The sequence below is a fragment of the Acomys russatus genome, unplaced genomic scaffold (genome assembly GCF_903995435.1).
Source record: "Acomys russatus unplaced genomic scaffold, mAcoRus1.1, whole genome shotgun sequence".
Lineage (NCBI taxonomy): Eukaryota > Metazoa > Chordata > Mammalia > Rodentia > Muridae > Acomys > Acomys russatus.
This window is the reverse complement of record NW_026131541.1, coordinates 6598-30842: the sequence shown is the minus strand read 5'-3', so window position 1 is coordinate 30842 and position 24245 is coordinate 6598. Positions and strand designations below refer to the sequence as shown.

Sequence of the window (24245 nt, the reverse complement as noted above, 5' to 3'; positions counted from 1 at the left end):
TGGAGGGTGACTGAAGGTTAGCCACTCCTGGAGCCCTGTCTCGTAAGAACACGCCACATGATGCTCATCTTGTCAGTTCTGCCCAATCCACGGGGGTGAAAAATGGGTGAGATTTGATATCTTCGACCCCAGCCACTCCGGCACCCAGACGCTCCATAGGGTTGAACTGCAAGAGCTGAAACAAAAGATTCTATAAGTGACAGAGCAATGGGAGGAAGGGCTTCAGAATTCATGCAAGTGGTAAGCGGGCCGTCTACCGGCAAGTAGCTGTCTGCCTGTGGGCTGGTGGAGCATCCCAACTGAGTGGCAAGCTCTTAAACATCTGCAAGCATAGCTCTGGGTAATCTGGGGTTTCCCTCATTCCCAGGCAGGGAATGGGGTCAAGAGAGACAGTTACTTTCTTCAGGACTCAAAGTCTAGGGGCTCCATAGAATCTTTCAGTTCCTTAACAACTACAACAAACACATCAGAATGACATATTCTCCAATCTGAACAAGCAAATCTATGTCCCCCAAACCACTTTCTCGGGAATGGCTGATGCATTTGATGAGGTGATTTGATCCAGTGAAAGACACTTCCTTAGAATTATGTATAAAATAAGTATATAACATCATAAGCAAGCAGATTTTTAACAGTGCAAACCAGGAGCGATTGTGTACAACCATACGAAGGCCCTGGCATCCTGGAGAGTGTGGCTGAGACATTCCCGCACCCTCAATAGCTTTACCAATAAGGACAATTTATATACTACATAAATATCTACTTTCAAATTATAAACCGACAATCTTTGATCAGTTTAGTCTAGTGCAAGGCCCAGTCCAACTCTAGGCTGCTCTGAAGAGCCTGGCAGTCTGCTCTGTGGCATTTGTGGTACCCCACTACCTCAGCCCCAGGCGGCCACTGTGAGCCTGTCCTTTTGGGCCATTGTACTGGGTGGAGCACTAAGTAACCCTCTGCACTATTCCCCTCACTGAGCATGGTGACTGTGGGACCCAACCCTCTGGAGGAGGCACTGGCCTTTTTTCTGGTCAATATTCCATACTGCCTCCACTGTGTGCTATTAATCTACCCACTCGCTAACGGGCCTTCAGGTCCCCCAGTTCTGGACTATAATGAACGGCACTGCTGTTAAGAGTTACGTATGTTCCTCGGGGGACACAGGTTTCCACTTGAAATCATTCCTAGGACAGGAAGTGCTGGGTCACAGGGAAACTGCTGACCTTTCCCTATGCTGGACCTGTCTTCACGCCCATCAGCAGTGAGCAGGGGCTCTGGGTTTTCTGCCTAAGCAACTTCTGGTCTTTACTGAAAGCTGCTCTAGAGGGCTCATGGCAGCCTGTGGTGGTTTTGGTCGCACTCCCTGGAGACTAATGACCCTGAGCATGGCAGTACCTGGCAGCTATTCACACAGTCTCTGCTGAAATAGCTCACCATCCACCCATTTTCACACTACGCTGTCTGTCTTGCTGGGTGACAGGAGTTCTGTATTCATGCTGAACACAAGTACAGGCAAGCGGGTTGCAAACATCTTCCTCCAGCCTGTGACTTGTTTTCACTTTCTTCATATCTTTGAAGTGCTTATTTTTTAATTTTACTGAAGTCTACTTTATCAATGCTCCTTTACAGATCGTGCCTTTGGTGTCATATCTAATTAGCTCTGCGCAGCCCAAGGCCATGGGTGTATTCTCATGTTTTCTTTACAGGTTCTATAGTTTAGCTCTTCCACAAAGGTCTATGAGCTACTCTGAGTATATTTTTGCATATGGTGTGAAGTGAGGGCAGGGGCCTGTGGCTCAGCAGGCAAGGGCTTACTAATTTCCAAGCACATGTACGAGGCACACTGCTGCTTTGATGCTCCCGGCCTGGGATGACTAGCTGGCTAACGCAGACTAGCGTTAGAAGGTGTTTGGCTGGCCGGGGCATCTCTGCCTTTGTGAACACTGCAGCGGACGGCCTCACGCATCTGTTTCAAGTTATGATTTACCTTTATTCCCTTCCTTTCTGTTCCCTCACTCGTTTCTGTTTCTTCAGTTTCCTCTGGGTTTACTTTATTTGGATAGCTCCTTTCTGTTATGTATTTATTATTATTTTTTTTTTTTTTTTTTTTTTTTTTTTTTTAGTAGGGACTCACTCTAGAGCCCTGACTGGGCTTGAACTCACGCAATCCTCCTGCCTCAGCTTGCCAAGTGCTGGGATCATTGATGTGTGTCCGGTACCCAGTTCTTTTCAGTGCCTTCAGATGCAGGCTTAGACTCTGAGACAGCTGTGTAAAGGTGGCAATCACTGGTGCAGCTCCCTCTACAAGCCCCGGGACGCTGCTCTTCTCCACTTCCACTCTGTTACTGCTGTACTGTGACTTAAAATTTCTCCTTTGACCCATAAGCTACACACAGATGTGTGCTGTTTAATTTCCAAATATCTGGGAATTTAGTCAGAGTTGGAGAGAGGCTTTTTGCTTTGTGGTTTTTTTTGTTTTTGTTTTTTTTTTTTTTTTTTTGAGGCAGGATCTCCTGTATCCCAGGCTGGCCTAGAACTTTCTGTGAAGCCAAAGATGACCTTGAACTTCTGACTTGCCTGTTGTCTAGTATAGACTGACAATTTCTTTGCTATGGTCAGTGTATGTTGTTGGATTTCAACCTTTCTAATCAGGGAGATTATCTGAGCACAGCACATGGCCATCCAGGAGGCTGCTTTCAGTGCGCGTGATGACCATGTGCACACCGCAGCCACTGTAGAGCCTTCCACCAGCACTGTCACGTGCTCTCTGTGGCTTGCTGGCTTCTGTAATGACCAAGGTGAGATATGGAGGACTCCATTACTTTGCTGAACTGTTTTTCCTTTCGATTCAGCACTCTCATGCACTTTGTGGCCATTACTAGTTACACTTTGCTGTGCTGGGCTTGATCCTTCTGAGATGAAGCCAGTCTCTAGCAAGCTGCTCCACTGTCCACTGTGCTGATGCTTGGCATCGCTCCAGCTCTCGGGTACTGTGTGCATGGCTTACCTTCCTTTAACCGGTTTCTTTAACTACTTGTATCTAACTCCAGGCTGCCCCATGCACTTTTCCAGGAACTCTAGTGGCCTTTTGTACAATGTATGCAGACACACACTTAGAATGTCCCCAGGGCTCTTTTAGTAGTTGCTGTAGAAACCACACAACTTAATTGATCATGATCCACTTCAGAATAGTACTAACTGAGTACCAGGCATGAGATCTCTCCCACCACAGCCCAGCTCTGTCCCTCGACTGTTGCCAGGTCCAGTCACCCTTTGTATCCATGGGGTCCGTTTCCACAGCCTGCATGACCACGGTGCTCCAGCCCCTGGCCATATTCAGACAAGTCTAGAAGCATATTCTCCCATACATCGTCTCAGAGGACTTTGATCCACAACACTGTAACCAATATGCAAATAGAACTGCATTGTGTAGAAAGGTGACAAGAAAAACAACATGCACATAGTTTTTCTTGTTTTATTTTGTTTTTAGGCAGGGTCTCATACTGCAACTCAGATTGGCCTAGAATGGCTTAACATATAGCCCAGGCTGGCCCTGAACTCATGGTAATCCTCCTGTCACAATATTCCACACACTGGGATTACAGGTGTGTAAGCCCAGACAGCCTAGAATTTAAAACACATATACATTTGATCTGTTGCTTAACCCTGTGGGTGAAGAATGCACTTACACAAAGAGCTGTGTGTATATTTTATGTATGTATACCATAAACCCAACAGTGTCATCTCATAATTATTACTACATAGTCTGTATTTTTTTTTAGAGAGGTTGGGGACCTAAGTGGGAAAAATATTTAAGCTTTACAAACTTGTCTCTCCCGTTGCACTGTTCACAGCATCCTCAGCCCTGTGTCCTAGCCTGTGCCGTTCCCTCCACCCTGACACAGTCCCTACTTCCTGACATGTACAGCAATGGCTGGAAGCTACTTCGCCATTCTTTATCTGGAGGTATCTTTATTTACCTTTTATGAAAAATAATTTTTCGGAATTACTGGCTGTTGATACTTCTCTTCAATGCTACGAATGCTATTCTAGTGTCTTCTGCTCTCTATTGACATGAGTGTTTCTTTTGCTGGCTTTACGTTTTTCCTCTCTGTTGTCACCTTTCAATAGTCTGCCATCAGTGTGTCTGGATATGACTCTCAATCTTCCATGCAGAGTCTGCTAAGAAACCAGGGGCATGTTCAGCCATTATTCCTGCAAGAGTTTTTCCTACTTTTCCCAACCCCCTCATCTTCTGGATCTCTTGTTTTATGTACATTTGAGAGGAAAATATTGCCTCACAGATCCTCTGGCCCTATCCACTGTTCCTCACATATTTGGGTCTGTTTTCAGTTTGCGTCACTTCCAATGCCTGAGCCTCCGGACTCTGTTTCAGATGTGTTACTGCACACACACACCCCCGCCCCTGCCAGCGAGTTCTGATTTCATTCAGTGAACTTTTCAGTCTTAAGGCTTTAACTTGGTTTTCCGTAGGTTTTCATTTTGTAACCTATTTATTTCATTGTTGTGACACTTTCCCTTAATTCTTTAAACATAGCCTATTTTAATGCTCTGATATATTATACTAACTGGTGGATGTCTTGTTAAACCCCGAAAACCAGGGCGGTCCCAGAGATACCAAAAGCAATCTAAGCTCACACCTCCATAAATACATGGAACTGACTAAATTTAAGACAAAAATTAATAGCAACAAGTTTCCACCCTTCTCTGATCCTATCAATGGGCTATGCTCATCTGAACATAACTGCAGATGAGTCCTTCCTGTCCCAAATTAACTTCCTAATGGTGCTAGTGCAGCAAACTCTGCTAACCTGGAGGTCAAAGTACTAGCCAGGGGGTGGGTTCAGTTACCTGTTGAACAAGTGAGCGAGCCTCTTCAGAAACACAGTCTGGCATGTTCAAAGTAGTGTGCGTATTTATTCCTGCTGGGTGGCATTCCACCAAGGTCTGAAACAGTCAAGCAGGTACATTTCTTACCCCACATCACATCACAGCCTGTTCTATTACAGGACACACGGGTAGCAAGTACAGAGAGGTGGCACCATCTGAAGTGGAGGCAGAGCCAGCAAGAGTGTCACCAAGGCAGAATAGGCCGAAGGCTGTGCACCTACAGAGACCTACATAAGGCACAGCCGCAATGCTCACACCACAGGCTTGCACAACCATCTCTTCTCCTTCATTACTGAGGGCCTGGATCACAACAGAAAACCTTAAATTACACGCAAACTCCAAAGAGGGCTGGACGGCTCTGAAGTAACTAACATCTTAAGACTCTCTAGTGTAGAGCTTCTTGACCTCAGTGCCTTAACATATGGGAAGTGGCGTTTTACAGTTCAGCGGCAAACCCCACTCACCACACACTCCACAGCAGTCTTCTCCTGCCAATTCACACACTTAACAGAGCAGGCCTGTGCATCTCCTCCGGTTTCTTCCCAGGAGACAACAGGCACAAACTTCTGTTAAGGTCCATTAACCTCAAGCATCATGGTTAGAAGTTACTAATCAGAGAGAGTACACTGCATCCCAGGCCAGAACAGACAGGGAAGAGGTACAGTACTGGGGGAAGACGCTGCATTTAACGTCAACACCAATTTCTAAAATCTGAATTCCTCCCGGCTACAGACAAGAGCCTTAAGGAGTCTGGGGGATCTAGCACATGCCTGTCACAAGCCCCACAGGCATGATTCTGCTAGAGCTGTGTCATAGCCAAGGCAGGGGAAGAGCTCCCTGTGGCATCATAACAGAGTCTTGCCATCAATTATTCAATGTCACACAATTTTTAAAATCAGATTCTTGATAAATTTCTCTGCCTGCTTCTGACACTGAAGCTCTCCTCAGTTCCCGACCCAGCGGCTCGGAGTCGGGGTGGCATCTGGACAAGAGCACCGGGTGTCTAGGTCACTGCATACCTTGCCAGTGAGAAGTTCGAAGAGGACAGCACCCAGGCTCCACCAATCACAGGCTTCTGTTTCTTCTGTGACTGCTCCAACCTCTAAACACACCAAAAAAGGTTGATATTAAAATTCCAGAGGTCAATTAAACTTTCAAAATTAACATGTATTAGCAAGGTGACCTTGTTAATGCTGAGAGAGCAAATACTAAACACTCCTGGGCTTTCAAATCCCTGAAAGCCGCTTCTCTCTTTGGTCACCTACTGGGGTTGCATTTTCCCCGACACAGTCATACATTAAACGGAGGCATTTGCTCTTCGGTTGACGGAGGGACACCTTCAAGACACTGTGCTCCGGCTGCCTGAAACAACCAGATCAGCACTGTTCCATCTTCCATATTCAGGGAAGCACAGTTGATTTCCCCTTTCAAACCGTTTTTTGTTTTAGAAATAAAGACACCTTGTAACCAGAAGGAACTTCAAAAATCACCTACGCCAACGTTAGCTACACTGTTGGAAGTCAGGGTGAATACCTCATCAGTATCACATAATAGCAGGTGACAGCCCAGCCTCTCCCTTCATTTCTCAGATCTCCCACTGAAGAAGGAGTGTGTGAAATGCATTCCAGGTATTCTGAAGTTTAGAAGAATCATCGTTTAAAGCCACAAATGGAACTGCTAGTTTAGAGGAGCCAGAAACTAAAGTCCAACCTGTTCATTCCTGGAGGAACTTGAGTGTCGTCGTTCAGGTTGCTCCAAAATAAGCAGCAACTCCACAGCTCCCACCACAGCTTCCACCAACCACAGCTCCCACCACAGCTCCCACCAACCACAGTTCTCACCACAGCTCCCACCAACCACAGCTCCCACCACAGCTTCCACCACAGCTCCCACCAACCACAGCTCCCACCAACCACAGCTCCCACCACAGCTCCCATCAACCACAGCTCCCACCACAGCTCCCACCACAGCTCCTACCAACCACAGGTGCTACCACAGCTCCCACCAACCACAGGTGCCACCACAGCTCCCACCAACCACAGGTGCCACCACAGCTCCCACCAACCACAGCTCCCACCACAGCTCCCACCAACTACAACTCCCACCACAGCTCCCATCAACCACAGCTCCCACCACAGCTCCTTCCAACCACAGCTCCCCCACAGCTCCCACCAAGCACAGTTCCTCCTGCTAAGTCCTGCTGGAGACCTTATTCTTTTGGGGGTTTTTGGTTTGGGTTTTTGTTTGTTTGTTGTTTTTTTGTGTTTGTTTTTGTGTTTTTGTCTGTTTGTTTTGTTTTTCTCAAGACAGGGTTTTTCTCTGTGTAGCCACAGCTGTCCTGGACTCTCTTTGTAGACCACACACCACAGACTTTCCCAGCCTGCCTCTGCCTACACTGCTCACAGCAAATCAACCTCCATTCTCTGACGAGCTGACCTCAGCTATGCAGCAGAAAGGAAATGGACACGAATCCTGCCAGCTCCTGTCCACACAGTCCATGGATAAACTGTGACATGCGCACACACACTGCAGAACCATGTCGGATGACGTCTTTGCGTAGGACCAAAGTACAAATGTATACTGTTTTCAAACAGGAGACTTCCGATTAAAGAGAATGGAGTGATAGAACTGACCCCAAATATTTAAATAAATAAGTAAATATTTTAGTGATCTGTTCTAGGGTGATGAGATTTTTAATATTTATCAGCCTCCACAAACATCTGGGTGGTACAAATACCAAGCAAAAAGTGAGATAATAAGGAAACAGGCAGGCTTGCAGAACAGGACTTGCCACAGGAAAGGACTTGTGTAAGCCCGCCCACAGCCTCTGCACACTTAGCACTCCCTGTTAAAGGATGGACCACACTCAAGGCCTGGCATGAGGCTCGGAACTCTTCTGAATATGTGAGTTATCAGAGAGTCTACGTGTTAAATTTTGCTCTCACCATCTCTTTACTCAGATACCCTCAGGAGACACAACTCCTTGGGGGCACTGTTTCAAAGCTACACCACCCCCACCTCCACACACAGAGCCCATCACCTTTAGAAGAGTAGTCTTAGAAATGTTAGCCAGGGGTTTGATGATGACTGCACGTATTGTCCTACCCAGATCTAGCCAAGGGACAGAACATTCTCCACAGTTGAGACTGGGGACTGACTTTCACACGAACTCTGGTGCCCCATATTTGGCCATGTCCCCTTGATGGGGAGGCCCGATGGCACTTGGAGGAAGGATAGCAGACTGCCAAGAAGAGACTTGATACCCTAGCATCATATTCACGGGGAGGAGGTCCCCCTCAGTCACAGTCATAGGGAAGGGGAATGGGGTGAAAGCGGGAGGGAGGAATGGGAGGATGCATGGGATGGGACAGCAAATGAGATGTAATATGAATTCTTTTATTTTTCAATAAAAAAATGTGTAAAAAAGAAAGAAAGAAAGAAAGAAAGAAAGAAAGAAATGTTAGCCAGGGTGTGTGTTCCCAGGAGCCTTAGAAAAGCAAAGAAGCAATGGCCACAGGTCTGCAATCTAATACAACCCTTTCACATAGCCTCCCAGTCTGCACACCAGTTCAGGATTCCCCATTCACAATGCTTACTCAGCACCCCACTGGCCAGTCAATAGCATCTCAATGCTGTGCTCAATCAGGCATGTTCATGTAAGCAGACTTCCGTGTAGGCTCTCAGCCATCCCATCACCCAGTATGGCCATAGAACCAGCACAGATTAGGCTCAGTATTGGCCCAAATGCACTGATTGTCACACACAGTTAAACAATGAAAATCTAAAACAATTTTCTCCATCAGCATCCACAGTGAAGGTATATGTTTCTCTATTCCACTTCTTTAAGTATAGAGTAGGTAGCCTTGTATTACTTAGTTTTATTAAAGTTTTACCCGTTCAGAACAAAAAACCAAAATAACAGATCAACCACCCACTTGGAATGTGCCAGCTACACTCTGCACTTTCCATGCACTACCAGACTAAGGAGCAGCACAGCCATGGGCACACTGGTCACACCGCAGCCCATATCACAGTCTGAATAACTAGGTCTCCTGTGTATGAAACGTGTCTCGTACTTTGATCATTTTTAATGTCCTAACATCTGAAGGAGAATTCATTTGCGTGGACTATGAAGAGAGACATTATCTCTCTGTGAGCGGGCAGAAGGTGGGGACCCAGCCAGCTCGGAGAATGTGCAAGTTAGAGGCTGCCTTTTAAGATCTTACAGCTTATCTGAGGAGTTCCCCCTGCCCCCCCACACACACACACATTGGAGCTATGCTGTCTCCCCATAGGGTTCCTTCTAAAGCCCAGAGAAGTCTTGCTAAGGTGGGCCTGCATCACTCATGCAGCACAGTTTACAAGGCAGAGTCTTGCTGAGGTGGGCCTGCAGCACAGTTTACAAGGATACCTTTTAACCTGGGCATCCTAGAGTGCTGTCCCAGTGCAGCCTAGTCCACTGAGAGCCTAGGTTCTGCTCGCCTCCCTCCATCACCACTGGGAATCTGCGAAGGTGTGCAGGGTAAGGGTGCCAGACACCAGACAAATACTGGATCCTCTGAACCGGAATACTGGGATTCTGTGAGTGGAGATAAGGGAAGAAGCCACTGTGGAACACAAGGTAAAACTGGCATGCCACTGTCAGGCAGAAGACACCTTCACTGTCACTGGGGACACATGCCACCTCTGCAGTCAGAAATCCCTGGGAGGAAATGCCCAGGTACTCTATGAGACAGCCAGGCGGGTCCTTTGCTTGCTGGGAACTTGGTCAGCTGGCCCTCTAAGAGCAAGACTCATCAGCGTCAAAGCTTTGAAGTCCCTGGTCCCATCAACCAGGTATTTGATAGGTAGACCATTACCAACAGGGCTTCAGCTGTGGTGGCAGGTGGGTAACAGCCCTGTGGGAACAAAGCCAACTTCTTTTCTACCTGTATGGGCACACTGGCTCCTCCAGGACACACCATAGGCACAGGCACTGCTGGGGACACTCTACACTGTGCCCTGGAGCTGCTGCTGTCATTCCTCCTGTCTTCCACCCTTCCCTGGTCATCGCCCCTGACACAGTCCACTTCTCATCATCTTCTCTGGTTCTTTCTCAGACACAACGAGCCCCATACTCTAAAGGCACTCGGCCCTTACACTGGTTTTCATCACTATCACAAAATATCTGACATCACTCAAGGGAGGAACAACTTGCTTTGGCCTATGGTTTGTAGTCTCCAGTCTAAGTTGGCAGCCTCCTTGCTTATGGCTCCAAAATAAAGCAAGCCCTGCCAGGGTGTGCATGGTGAAGCAAAGCTCTCACTTCATGAAGACCAGGAGGCAGAGGCAGAAGGAGCTGAGGCCAAAGCACACCTTGTGTACAATGCCTTCAGTGACCCACGTCCTCTGCCAGGAGACCCACCCTCCAAATAAGCCCTCCAAATCAGAACTCCATAAATGGATCACTCCACTGACAAGACCAACAGCATCAAACCAGCCACTTCCCCAAAGCTTAGTCACACAACGACATTTTTGGCACACGTTCCAGATTTAAATCATAAGAGGCCTAAGTAGATGGCCCGCCTCCGGAGAACCTGTGTACGAGACTATAACGGCCACTGCATTGTGTGGGCTTTGAACCTAAGTGGCTGTGGCTTAAGGACAACTGTAAAGTGATACGCTTTTTTCCCATAAAGAGAAAAAAAAGTTTTAAATCCAACAATACAGCTTGAAACACTCCAAAACGGCTTCAAATCAAGCGGGAGCTGATTAATATGGAGTTGACATCATAGGCTACTGTGCCTGGCTTTCCTAGGACCCTAATCTACAACAAAGCGTTCTGCATGGAGGTAAGATACAACAAAGACCTCTCTAGCAGCTGGGCAGCTGGGAGTACAAGTAAACTAAATACCCTCCGAACTCCTGCTTCACAGGCTCTGAACAAAGTATCTCGTCTCATAATTGTCAGAATGAATGACATTGGCTGCCCTTTTAATAGCCTTAAATAAACAATTGTTCCTAGATTAAAATTTTTATAAGTTGAAAATACATTGCTAAAAAGAAACTGAGGTTATTTGTGGCTGTCAACCCCACTGTTCTAAAACTGTTTTACTTGCAAAAATCTCAAAAATTCCAGCAGAAAGCAAGGGCACTGACTTACACAACAGCTATGAGACAGTGTGTTCACTGCAAACACAGACTGTGGCCAGTGAGACGGCTCAGCAGGCAAAAGTACCAGTTGCACAAACCTGCTACTCGTGGTTTTAATAAGAAAGCAGGATGTGGTGGCTGACATCTATAACCCAGCACCCCCAAAATGACGAGAGGCAGAGACAGGTCGGCCAGAAGTTCACACATAGAACAGCACTGAGCATGAGGCTGCATACACACGCTCTCCCCAACCCTGAGACAGAGTTAATTACAATCTTTATGTAGAGAAGGTAATGAAATGCCACATGACACTGTGAAGCTGCTTTGTGCTCACATGTAGCAGGGGAGCTGGGGTGCCCTTTAGCCCTAACTCCACTCTGAAAGCTGTTTGAACCATGTTAAAGGACAGTCTACTGATTTCACACTGGTTTTCTTATGCACCCAAGGTGTTACCCCCACAACTTCTGTGCACGAGCGGGGGGGAGGGGGGGAGCGGTGTCTTCTTCCCCACAAGTGCAATGACCTCACAGGCACTCAACCAAGTGAACGGAGAAAATATACTTCCCTCAAAACACAACTTCTTAGGTTCTTCACACAAAAACATGATGAGACAGTGGCATGTAAGGCCTGGAGGGTTTTCTCTGCATGTCAAAGAGATGAACTGGGCTCTGGCTCTGTGGCTGAGCACAGCCCTAAAATGAGGACAGCCATGTTTCCCACTCCTTCCACCTCTACTGACTTTAATTTTGTCATCCTGAAAAGCGCTTTCAAAAGCGCCCATTAACTTAAGATGCCAAGGAGTGGATAATGCCAAGGTGAGCAAGTGTGCTTCAACCTCCGTCCCTGTCCACCCCCACCCAGCCAGCCACCATGCCACCCCCCCCCTCAGAACTCACTGGTAGCCTGTGCAATAAAAGCGCTCCACAGTCTCCTCACAGTGTGAAGACATGGAAGTGGCTTGAATTATATTCCATTCATCCAAAGGATGATGAGGCATCTGGCATGTGCACACAGTTAACAAAGCTCTAGAGCTTCAGCTTAGTCCAATCCATTCTAGTTCCTGACTTCAGGACAGAGTCTCAACTCCTACTAAAGAGTCAAACCATCATGATTTACAAAGAAACAAAGAAACTCGGGTAGAGGGGCAAGGACTGCAGTGTCAGCTGTGCGATGCCACCATTGTCTTGCTAGTGTTGACTGTCTCATAGAACGTTCAACCAGCGGGGGTAGTTTTCAGAAAAACAATGTGACCTTAGGGATGGTAATCACCCAAGGCTAAAACACAGACTGAGTTAGGTCAGCCTGTGACTCCAGTCTTCTGAGCCTCCTTACAGGCAAGAATGGCAGTGCTCCCCAAGTCCAAAAGTGTAACTACAGTGAGGAACAAAGTGGGACGCACGTGGCCTTACTTCTGAGCCTGTGACGGTGGCCTATGATCACAGCTAAAACAGAAAAAAAAAAAACGTGAGTTCAGGAGCACCTCACTAGTCAGCTTACAAAGAGAGATCCTGCCCTCACCCCCACCCCCACCCAAAAAAACCCAACCTAACCAACAAACGAAATGAAAGAAGCGATCTCCAGCCATGCATCAAGGGCCAGGCGCACACTCACAGGCTTGAGGAATTCAGAAAGACACTGGAGGCATGAGCGTGACTCCAACACATAGTCAGCACCAGCCACGGGCCTGCAGGACCAGACCAAGCAGTAGGAACTCAACGGTTGATCAAGGCTCGAGGCAAAGCTAAAGCCTGTAGCATAAGACATCTGTATTTCTCCCTTGTTTTCCAAAGAGTCCTTACACTATCATTCAATGTAGTGTGTGAATCTGTGGCTTTCGAATTGGTCACATTCTGACAGGTGCCTGTTGTGTTGCTGATGGGACATTGTTTGAGTGTGTCTTATGCTACAGGGTGTTCTATCTTACAAGCTGTCAGAAACAGAGACTAAGTGTCTGGCTTTGTGTGTGTGCATGTATGCGTACATATCAGTGCTGCCTGCATTATGTATCCGACCTTGTGTGTGTGCACTCTTGTGTGTGCACGTCAGGATTCGCTATTCTGTGTCTGACCTTGCATGTATGCATGTGTGTGTACATGTCAGTGTTGCTACACCAAGCATCCAACTTTGTGCCAATATTTAGTAAAATTTAAAATAGTCAAGTTTTTGTTAATTTCTTACAAGGGAGCCAGGCATCAGTAATGCACTTACATAGTAAAGAAAGGTGGTTTAATAAAGCCATCTGTCATTAGTGCCACGTGTGAGCCAAGGGAAAGAACGTCCTTCTCCCGCTGCAAGCATCCCTTAGCAGCACTGGGAAGCATTACTCCCACGCTCCTGCACACACAAGCGCTCCCTGCAGCATCTGCTGCTAATTGAAAGGGACTAGAATTACACAATCCTAGTCAATTTCTCTCATGGCTCTTGCTGTGTGTAAAGATTTTCTATGCAGGGGCTAGGCATTAGTCTTCCACCACAGCTGATGACTAAAGAGCAAAGAGAAAGAAACATACAAGAAAGCATTTTTGTGTCCAACACTATATGGTCTCCACTGTGGGAGGAAGGACAGCTAAGCATGTCTTTTGTTAGCTCAGTGCAATTCCATCCTATAAATACAACTAGCTGCCTATGAAAGTCTATTAACATCCTAGTTTGCCAATTGTATATGTCCTCTGTTGGGGTGACTCCTTTGATATAACTTCAAAAGTAACTGTCAATATTATACCAATTATGTCTTTATTTCTGGCTCCCAGGCACAGTCCTGGTCACAGGAGGCACTTAATAAATGTTTGTTTATTACATTATTTCAGTATGCACATTCCAACTGCATCTTACAGCACTGTTTATTCAAGGCACTCAAAGCGCCTACAAAGATCCCAGAACATTTGTGTTATGTGCCATCACATCCTCTGCACCTTTACAGCTCGCAGACTGTGGGTTGTAAGTGGCAGCTGATGCTCACACAGTAGCAGGTAGATCAGAGGCTCTGGCAATGGGGGTCAATGCCAATCAGGTGCGAACTGCAACACTGGTAGCAAGTTGCTAGTGGCTTCCACTGGGGAGTAGAGTGACACCTCTCAGACAGCTCCTCGCAGAACACGGTGGCAAGCCCCTGCCTGACAGTTTGCTCTGCTGTGAGTGGCATGGGCCTGTGAAAGGTAAAAAAGGTTGGCAAATGCCATGCAGAAAGAAGACAGGGCCAAGAGAGAAGTCCAGGTTTCCTGTCTGCTCAACAAGAGCGGCCCCAGCACTGATGCTGAGCAAGGTGTGATGACAGACTCCAACGCCTGCTCGGGTTCTCCCGGGACAATGTTTTCAAAAACAAAGCTATAAACAAATAGCTAAGATCAGGGTATTACTTTAGATACAGGATTGTGACAGAGCCTTGCCCAGATCTAGCTGAGCATGTACTCAGGACCCTCCCATGTTAGTCTCCCACAAGGGCTAGGATGGCCGGCGTGTGCCACCAGGGCAGCTGATAGACAGTTATGTTCCCACATCTAAGACAAAACGCTACAAATGAAGCCACAGCAACAAGCAAGTAGGACTTGTTTGCACTGTCAATGATTATACCTCGGGCCACCCCTGAGCTACATACACCCCACACCCCAGTCTTCAAAGCTAAATTTCCTTACAGGCTTGGATAGTTCCTCTAACGCCTATGAACTGAATTATCAAAGCTTAGCAGCTAAAATTTAAGTCTGAAAATTCACAGCTACTCACAGGGACCCCAGGTTCAAGCCAGTTCACCTGAACAGGTACCTGCCTAAGTGCTCACAGCATCTCCAAGGGCAGTTCTTAATTCACAGACAGACAAGTAGGAACACACCGCCCAGCCCAGCCTTTTTCCTCCTTCTGGCTTGTTTCAGAAACACTGCCCGCCCAGCTGTCCATTGTGTATTTCCCAAATTCTCCAGCATCACCCCACTGCCTGTGCATGTGGGTGTGGCACATCTGTCCACATGGCTCTAACCTGCTAGCGTGTTATCCATGGACGAATGGGGCAACGGCTCACACGCCCCTCAGAGAACAAGGAGTAGACTCCTTCCCATTGCTCGGCCCTGCCCTGCTCTGGACTCACCTCAGACTCCAGCCTTGCTTCCTGCCTTGCTCTGCTAATTCATCTGTTGTTAAGTCACTGCGTTACCTGCCCCCAGGGGCTGCTGTGGGGTAGAAAACAGGAGAGGCCCCTGGACCCCATCAGCCGGCTCGGGCTAGGCCTTTCCTATGTACCTGACCTGGATTAGGGTGACCTGGCAGCTACCTTCTAAACGTCCCTGAATTATCTGGACAACTTGAGTCAAGACACTTTGATTTCACTTGACTCAGCACTCTGGGGCCAAAATTTACTCGCTCACGGAGTTTATGGCATCATTTCAAACTGATCTCTTGGGAAATGAAACAAGGAACAGGCAAGTGCTGCTTGGCTTCTGGCTGACTGACTGTGAGGATTCCTAGTGCTACCCGCTCTTGCTTGCTCCCTCAGCCCACATTGCTAGCAGGAGGAAACCAACAGCTGCTCCGCTCTGCATTGATCGCACACAGCTCCACTCTGAATGGCCATCAGGGGTCACAGTGCCCCCGACCAAAGCCACACCGGCTGATGGATGAGAAAAAGGCTAACTGCAAAGTGAGAGTGATGGGCGCCACTCCTTCTCTCTGCTCTGCTGCCCAGCTAGGCAGGCCAAGGCCACATGTTCTGCAGGTAACGGAGCTTCTGCAGCCACACCTGCCTGTACCACCACCGTTAACTTTTTAAAACTTTAGCATTTCCACACATTATCTGAAGGGGACATTTATCAAGAATTTCTAGGAGTAAGCCCTGGATGTGGCTCACCATCAACATTTTAAGACCTTAGCATCTTCAGACATTTATCTGAGGGAAATATTTGTGAAGAATTGATTAGAGGGAATAAGCCCTCAATGTGGTGTGGAGACTGAGCCAGACAAGAGTCTATTGGAAGCAGGAATGTGGTTTGCATGAAAGCAGCTCCTCAAAGGCTTAAGAGCAAGCGTTCTCGGTCAGCAGGTGACTCAGTGGGTACAATGCTTGCTGCACAGACACAGGAACCGGAGTTCACAAGTCCACAGGCACTAAAAGCCAGGCACACTGGGGCAGTAGGGACAGAAACAGGTAGATGCCCACGGCTCCCTAGCCAGGCAGTCTAGTGTAACGACAAGTAATGTGGAGCACAGCCAACTATCACACTCTGCTCTCCACATGCATGGGCTCTCTCTCTCTCCTCTCTCTCTCTCTCTCTCTCTCTCTCTCTCTCTCTCTCTCTCTCTCTCTCTCTCTCCTCTCTCTTTCTCTCTCTCTTCTCTCTCTCTCCTTTCTCTGTCTCTGTCTCTCTCTCTCTCCCTCTCCCTCTCTCTCTCCCCCTCCCGTCTCTCTCCAAGATTCAGTGTTCTATCTTCTAAATATCAGAGGCAAAAAGAAAGGCAGTTGCCTAGTACTGCCCCAAACCAACTTTGGCATCATCAAGCTAAGAAACACTACTCTGCAGCTACTGCTTCCAGGGCCTCTCCTCTGGAAACAGTGTGCATGAGATCAGAGAGGAAAGGGGTTGGCAACGACACCCCTTCTTAACGGCCCAAAGTCTAGATATTAAAGTCGCCAAGGGTCTGGGTGCTTGGCACCACAGGAAGCCAAGGAACTTCTAAGAGCTGGGGCCTATTGGGAGGTCTTTAGGTCACTGAGGACATGAGGGCATGAGGGGGATTTCTGGCCCCACCCACTGCTGCTATGACACACAGCCACAGGGCCAACTAAGCCTGAACTAGAACCTCCAAAACTAAAAACCAAAATAACCCTTTTTTCCTGTGTGTTGACTTCCTGAATTGCAGCAATGGGAAGCTGACCAATGCTGCCCTCACCACTCAGTGCCAGGCTGTGTCTGGGAGCACACAGCAACAGACCCCGTGCCTCACCTCACCTGGGTGAGTACTGCCTACTGATCACCCCACACATCTCCTACTTGTAACACTGGCAAGTTTCTTCTCTTACGATGCACAAAGGGATACAGCACTAAGACGCAGGAGCCAAGCTCCTCAGTGTCCACCCAGCTCATCCTCACTCTAGAGACAAGCCAGTCTGTGGCAATATGAGAAATCTGACATCAAGACGTTGGGAGCCTAACTCCCCCGGCGGCCCTTCCCAGCTGGGCCTGAGGACCCCCGGCACCAGAACCCTTCTCCAACCCTTCCCTCCCCATGCGGCAGAAGGGCCTCCCTGACAGGAAAAGGCTCCGGAAGACTTGGAGCTCTTTTTGTTTTGGGAGCTGTGGAGAACAAGTGTACAATCCCTGCTCTTTTCTGAAGACTTGACAGTTTGCTTTCCTTAGGAGAAATAGATTGGCTTCACAGCAGGACCTGGAGACAACGGATGAAGAATCCTTGCTCATCAGTCCAGAAAAACTCAAAAACACCAGGGACCTTACTGATCAAGTTTTGCTCAAGGGCAAATTCCACCAAGAACCTCGTTCAGAGCAACACGCGGACACTAGCCACGAGCACACTCTTCTGAAAGTCACTCTAAACCCAGCCTTGCCTTCCATCACTTTCTCCAGGAGAGGAAAAGAGACTACCCGACAACCACGTCATATGCCCTGCCTCACTACCTCTGAATACATAGCTTTGTTTATTTACTTTGTTCCGTTTGCGGAGATAACTCTATGACTCTTAAATGCTCATATTTAAATAAACTGTTAAATAATTCTTATTATCGTTGTTGGGAATCATGCATTTATCTTTTGGTGTATTCAAAAGTGTCTGGCTTCTTCCTCTAAATGAAATTTTTTTTTTCAAAAAAAATCCCTTATTTCCATAGTATATACTTTATATACAAACTCTACAGGCATATAAAAACGTATACTTTAAAAGTCCTCCTAGTAAAATACTTCCTTTACTTCTTGAAATTTACTCTTAAATTTAAAAACCTGAAACTTACATTGTATTTCTTGCAGAATACTTAACAGCCTGGAGCATGTATAGGTGAGTGTGTGCATAAACTGAAGAGGTCTGGCATATTTTTCGCTGCAGCCCCATCTCCATGCTCCCAGATTGTCGGGTGGAAATCTGCACTATATGAACTTGAATTCTGACTGAATTTTGTATAAGAGTGTCATGTGATTGACACAGGTGATTTCATTTCTATTCAACAAATCCACTTATCACTATTAAAAGGAGGCCTGGAAAATATTAAGTAACTTATCCAAGATCAATGCCATGAGTTAATGCCAGGTCTGGGACAAACATATGGGCTTAGCAATTCACAATGGCACCCAAATCTTCTAAATAATAAGTGCCTGATGGTATCAGCACATTTTAAACCATCCCCGGGCTGAATCCTAGCTCTAATATCAAATACTGAACTACACTGCTGAGTGCCAACCACACTTACCAAGGAAGAGATGGGGGGTACGCCTGGTTAATGGGACTGCTCCCCAACACACATCCCGGGGCTATCTGCGGGGCGGGACGGGGCGGGGCGGGGCGGGGGTGGACGCATGGGAGTGCCTGTCAGGCTCTACTCTCAATTTTGCAGACACTTTTCAGCATTACTTTCTCTGTTTCACTTTTCATCGTCAGCTGTGAGCTGTTTTCAAGTGTGAAATCGCCTAACAGAGGAAGCAAAGCTGTCATTTGACATCTGGGAGCGTGGAGATGGGGCTGCAGCAAAAAATATGTTGGGCCTCTTCGATTTATACACATGCTCACCTATACATGCTCCAGGGTGATAAATACTCTTCAAGAAATATCAATGTAAATGCCAAGTATTTAAAAGTAAAGGTTCATAACAGGGTTGTAAATAACAGTGAAAAATACACGGGGACTTGTTTAATGGTATAACAGGAATGTACATGAGGATATTAGCTTAATAACTAAGATGTAACCAATTCTGCTCACCTGTGCTAGCCTGTGCTCACCTGTGCTAGCTTGTGCACTGGATTGTCAGTCTTTGTATTTTACATGGTTAGACTATAAGTTCTATTTCCAGCTGCCTTTGATAATAACAGTTAAGACACCTAACTAAACATACTGCTATGAAAACATTAACTATAGCCCCTGCCATCATATTTTATTTTTCTATTACACTAAAAATGCTGTAACAAAATTTATTCTATAGTACCGAGTGAGGAAATGTTTCAAATCCTTGGGCCAAAAACTTGGTGACATTGTGGTTTCTGTAGCATTAGAAATAAAATCAAGAGTCACTACAAGCAAATGCTCTGGAGAAGAGGGAGCGGCACCCAGGGAGGGGACCTTACTGCTGCAGTCCTACTCAGTGCTGCCCACCCTCCCGCCACAGCCCTCCACCCTGTGGCTGTGCTAGGAGGAACCCATTCACCGGGAAGGATGCTGTTTACTGCAACCTTGCTAGACAATTGGAGGATACAAAGTGAACCTAAAAGGACACCTCGACTTTGAAAACAGGGCTGAGTCTGATCCGTGAATTCCTCTTCTCAAGACTCTCTTGATGGCTCTGCAGCTGCAGCCATTTAAGGGCTGGCTTTTTCACAAACGTAGACAGAGTTTTTGTCTTTGTGTTGTTGGACCTCTTTTCTTTAACATAAAAAGGCAACTTTTTTTTTTTTAACTTCTTAGTTTTATTGCAGAAGCCCGTGAGCCTGGACTGCCTGCGCAGACATGGCTGGAGGGCTCTGACTTTAAATCTAAGATCACAAAGTTGGCAGAAGCGACTCTTAAATAACAGAAGGTGATCATTTGCATTTCAAAATTTATCTATCTTGCTTTTCCCCTCAATTAGACCAAAACATGTTGATTCCCAGGTTTCTGTGAGTGTTTTCTAGCCTAAACTTATTTATAGAACAGAATAATGGCCCCCCTGCTAGTCTGGCATTTGCTCAAATTTCTGTCCATGTAAATCGAATCTGTTACTGGAAAAATTTCTCAAAATATCAAGGCACATCATCCACAAGATAAAAGGACACAGCCATAGTATAAAGTACAGGCAGGTGGGTGATTTTTTTTTTTTAGACAAACAGGCGATAAGGACCCTGGGAGGGAGGAGGGGCAGGGGCAGAGGCAGGGGCAGGCTGGCTGTACACACAGAGCAGAGCTCCCTGTCACCCTCTGACAACTGTACTTCCTAAGCAGACAGAGGCTGCTCTGGCTTTAGTGACTATCTCAGCAGGACTTGGGTCAGAACTGGGGGCGATGCTGGGGATGGAAATTACGCTCGGATCTATTTGCTTGCAGACATGTGGTCACTCTACGCTGAAAGACTGGCCTATCACCACTGCTCTCTCCCACCAAGAAGGAAGACTGCACACTCACAGCCAGCACGGCCATGTGGTCTTAAGAGATGCTTTGCAGCTCCACTCCCTTGAGGATAACAAAGTGGAGGCTCTGCCTCTCTAGGTTTGAGGTCATGTCAACGGGAAGACGGGAACTGCTTTTCTGAGTTTGTTTCTCCTTGTTGCTAAAGTTGATCTGCCCAAAGGTTGGAGGACCCACCCCTGTCGCTCATGCACAGAGCAGCTAAGCAGCTGCAAGGTGCAATTCTTTCATACAAACAATTACAACAAAGCCTCTCGTTAAGACTACAGTTTGGCTGGATTTCCCCCCCAAACGCTATGAAGGACAACCTGGAGGAGGACTGCAGAAAGAAAAGAATCCATTAATGGTGCACTGCCACCTGCTGGTCAAACGTGAGGAGTGGTGTTCCTGGAGACGTGAAGTTAGGACTTGGAAGGTGTGACCACGGACATTGGTGAACTTGGAATTGTTAAAGTGGAATGGTAAAGTTGGACACTGGTAAACTCAGTCGTGAAAGTGAGACTTTGAATGGAATGTTTTTATCCCACCATATGGAAACACTCAGATGCTAAGGGAGAAGCAGCCTTGATGTGTTCAGATGGCAGAACCGCCCCACAGCCACTCTCAGTATGGAAGCCTTGGCTGAGCAGGAAGCAAGAGCATCTGATACAAGCATGTGCCCTTGTCATTCACTTTTATTCTACATGTCACACTAGACCCACTTCAGGACAGAACACGCTTTACTCACAAGCTCTCCCATATGTAAGGACTCTAAAACCTCCAAATTCACTGCAATTAACAAATATATAAATGCTAGCTGGTACCTAAAATGTTAGTTCTCACCAAATTAGAAAGTGGCACCTGCAACTGCGAATGCAGGTTAACTCCACCACAGTCTTGTGTTCCTCCACTGACTACAGAACAGATCGGCTGTTTGGGGTGAGTTGCATTATGGGTTGAAAGCTTGCTTGTCCTCAGCCCAGCACCCTTAACAATGGAGGTTTTCCCTGAGAATAACACCTTAAAGACAACAAAGCCTTTCCACTCCTAACTATCATTGCTTCCTATGAAACTGAGCTAAACAAAGTGAGCAGCCACACACCTGAGCTGGCTCAAACTAAAGACTCTGACGCCGCACACAGTGGACCCTGTCTGCTCCGTCAGAGCCTGAGACACCTGACTGCCGGTGGGTGCATGATGAATAAGCTCAGCCCCATCTGCACTGGCAAGAGGGTAATTCAAATCTAGTCCATAAGTTTAACTACGGCCAGGCTGCGGACAGAGGCCTTAACGGCCACAGAGGTGTGTCTGTAATGTTAAAAGATAAAGAGCAAGACAGACATGTCAAGAATCTACCACAAGGGCCACTTTAAAGTAGGGAAATGCATTTATTATGCTCTCAAATATAAAAAGAAAATCTTAAATGTGTTCTCAGCTTTCAGGGTAGCTCACCCTGAGGACACACAGCACATTTCACCCACTGTATGTACGTCTTCGGAAATTTCATTACATCTTACTAAAACTTAAAGTCCACCCAGGTGAAGAGGCTCAGGGCACATAAGGCTTAGACACTTCAAAGATGCAATGACTTTCCATGGATGCACACACAGGCACACGTGCACACACACACGCACACAGCACATCTTTGGGCTCCATACAGTCCAATCCTCTACCTTTCTTCACTGAGGGCTGAAGGTATAGGCGGACTCCAGGCTTACATAAAGCACTGGTGAAAACCAGCACTAGTACAGAGAAGGAAGTGAGGCATTTGAGGAGAGTGCTCTAACCTGGGGCACAGTACATTCTCGCTACGGCATCGCTGTCACAGGAATCTTCAACCTCATTCCACCTGCTAAAATACGTTAGCTGAATGTGTCCTAAAAACAAAACGACAGGAGAAATCAAAACATTTTTCTCTTCCATTTTCTGCAGAAGCGAACTGTAATTACTCCTTTTGTAGCTAAAAACAGTATCATTAAGAATAATGGCATCATTAAGTACTAGAAGCTATTACTGGGGGTGAATTTGCCGCACTGATAATGAAGCTCCAGACAGGAAATGAAGATACTAATTACAAGATAAAACGCCTACTCGGTTAATTGGAAGCCACAGCAAATAAAAAGAAATGCATTTGCGAAAGTTCCTGACCTCCATCGTTCAGTAAGATGTTGTTTGGGTTCAGATCGCGGCACACAATCCCCTCTCTGTGCAAGGCGTCAAGGGCCACCACCATCTCAGCTGCCCATCTCTGAACGCAGCCCTCCGGGATGAGGAACTGGGTGCTTACTGCCAACTTCTTATCAAGGTCCTCAAAAATCTGGTGAATTTCCCTTTCTGCCCCCAGGGCTCGCGCACTTTGCTGCTGGGTCTCTGGGTCTCTCTGGAATAGAGAGCTTGGCTCTTCTTTAGTCCGTGCTGGGAACAGCAGCACTTCCTCCACTGTGGCAGCAGCCGTGTGTGTGCTGTGTTCGTTAGCACCTGAGTGTAGGCTAGAGTGGGGAAGCCGGCTTTCTCCCGAGTCCTGTGCAGGGACCACTGCCTCCACCTGGCCCCACCCTTCAGACCCCAGATGCAAGCTGGGTAACAGAAACTGGTCTCCTGAGCTACCGTGACCGACATCAGCCTTGAATAACACTCCAAGATCGGCCTGAGGATGGTGCTTTGGGGTCACACCACCAGGCAGAAACCTACTAGGATCACTCAGTTCCTCTGGGCCATCTTCCCCCAGGTCATGGCACTGTTCAGAACTCAGCCTCAGGCATAACACATCTGGGGCTTCTAACAGTTTACTTTCCAGCCTTCCGGGACTGGCCGATGAGAACTCAGTAGGGCCCGCTGCTGAGGCCTCTCTGGTTGACTGCAGCTCACCAGGGAGGTTGACAAGAAGGTCAGGCCTTCCTTCTTCAGCTCCACCGACACCCTCAAAAGCAGCTTCTTTGAATGAAATGACTGGGATGGAGTCATCTGAGCCCCTGCTGATGGAGTCCTGAGCTTCCCTGTCCCCCTTGCTTTCGCTGGCATTAAAACTCTGGGAAGGGCTGTCTCCATCCTCAAGGGTAAAGAGAGATTTCGAAGGTTCTGGTTTCAGACTGTGCAATTTCTCACCAAAATCCAGTCCCAGGAGTTCACTCGTGCTGTCCTTACTGTCTACTGTAAAGAATTCCATAGGGCTGCTCTTTGACCTAGCGAGGGAATCAGATGTCCGAGGGGAACAAACGGCTTCTAGGCCCTTATCTCCAGGGGAGAACCTGAGCTGTGTGCTAGGGCTCACACTGTCAGCAGCAAGGGGTGCTGGGAAACTCCCCGTAGCCAGGGTGTCAGCATTCTCCCCGTCAGGCCGCATGACAGACGCCTCACTCAGGGACCCCGGGTCGATCTTTTCCTGCCGATACTCATTGCACAGGGTCAGGTAGCCAGCCGTGCACTCCTCCTCTGGGCTGGAGCCCGAATCCGGCCATGTGGGGGAGCTGTCCTGGCCCTCATCCTCCTGGTTGCTCTCCTCTTGAGAACTTGGGGTGAGACTAGTCTTGAGGGGAAGAACCTTCAACATGCTGCTCATGTCGCTGCCTCTGGACTCGAAGCTGCTGCCGCCCTGAGAACCAGCACGGGGCTGCAGCAGGGCGGCTTGAAGAGGCGTGGATGGTTGCGTCCCCTTGACGTCAAAGCTTTCTTGAGAACGTCTGTCTAGAAACTTACTGATGTACGACCAGAGTTTGCCACCTGTGAAACAAGCACAACAGCGAGTTAACATCTCCATACTAGCAGCTTACGTCAGCCACTGAAAAAAGTAAGTATCACAATAACTAAGCAAAAATAAGTCAGTAAAATCCAGTGACACCAAAGATCCAATGTATTATCAGATAAGCATATGCAATAAACTGACACTCTTCTCTGGAGTTTACTAAGTGGCTGGTACATCTCCTGGT

The 24245-nt window shown here is 47.3% G+C and overlaps 1 protein-coding gene across 1 annotated transcript; it reads right to left on the bottom strand.

The window, feature by feature from the left end:
• LOC127186278 (ribosomal protein S6 kinase delta-1-like) lies at positions 1-23979 on the bottom strand. The gene is made up of 5 exons (XM_051142711.1): positions 22468-23979; positions 22107-22196; positions 5928-6010; positions 4870-4965; positions 1-175 (listed from the first exon to the last, which is right to left on the bottom strand). The coding sequence occupies exons 1-5, from the start codon at positions 23876-23878 to the stop codon at positions 65-67; spliced, it is 1791 nt and encodes a 596-aa protein (XP_050998668.1). The 5' UTR covers positions 23879-23979; the 3' UTR covers positions 1-64.
• Between the last annotated feature and the right edge of the window lie 266 nt (positions 23980-24245).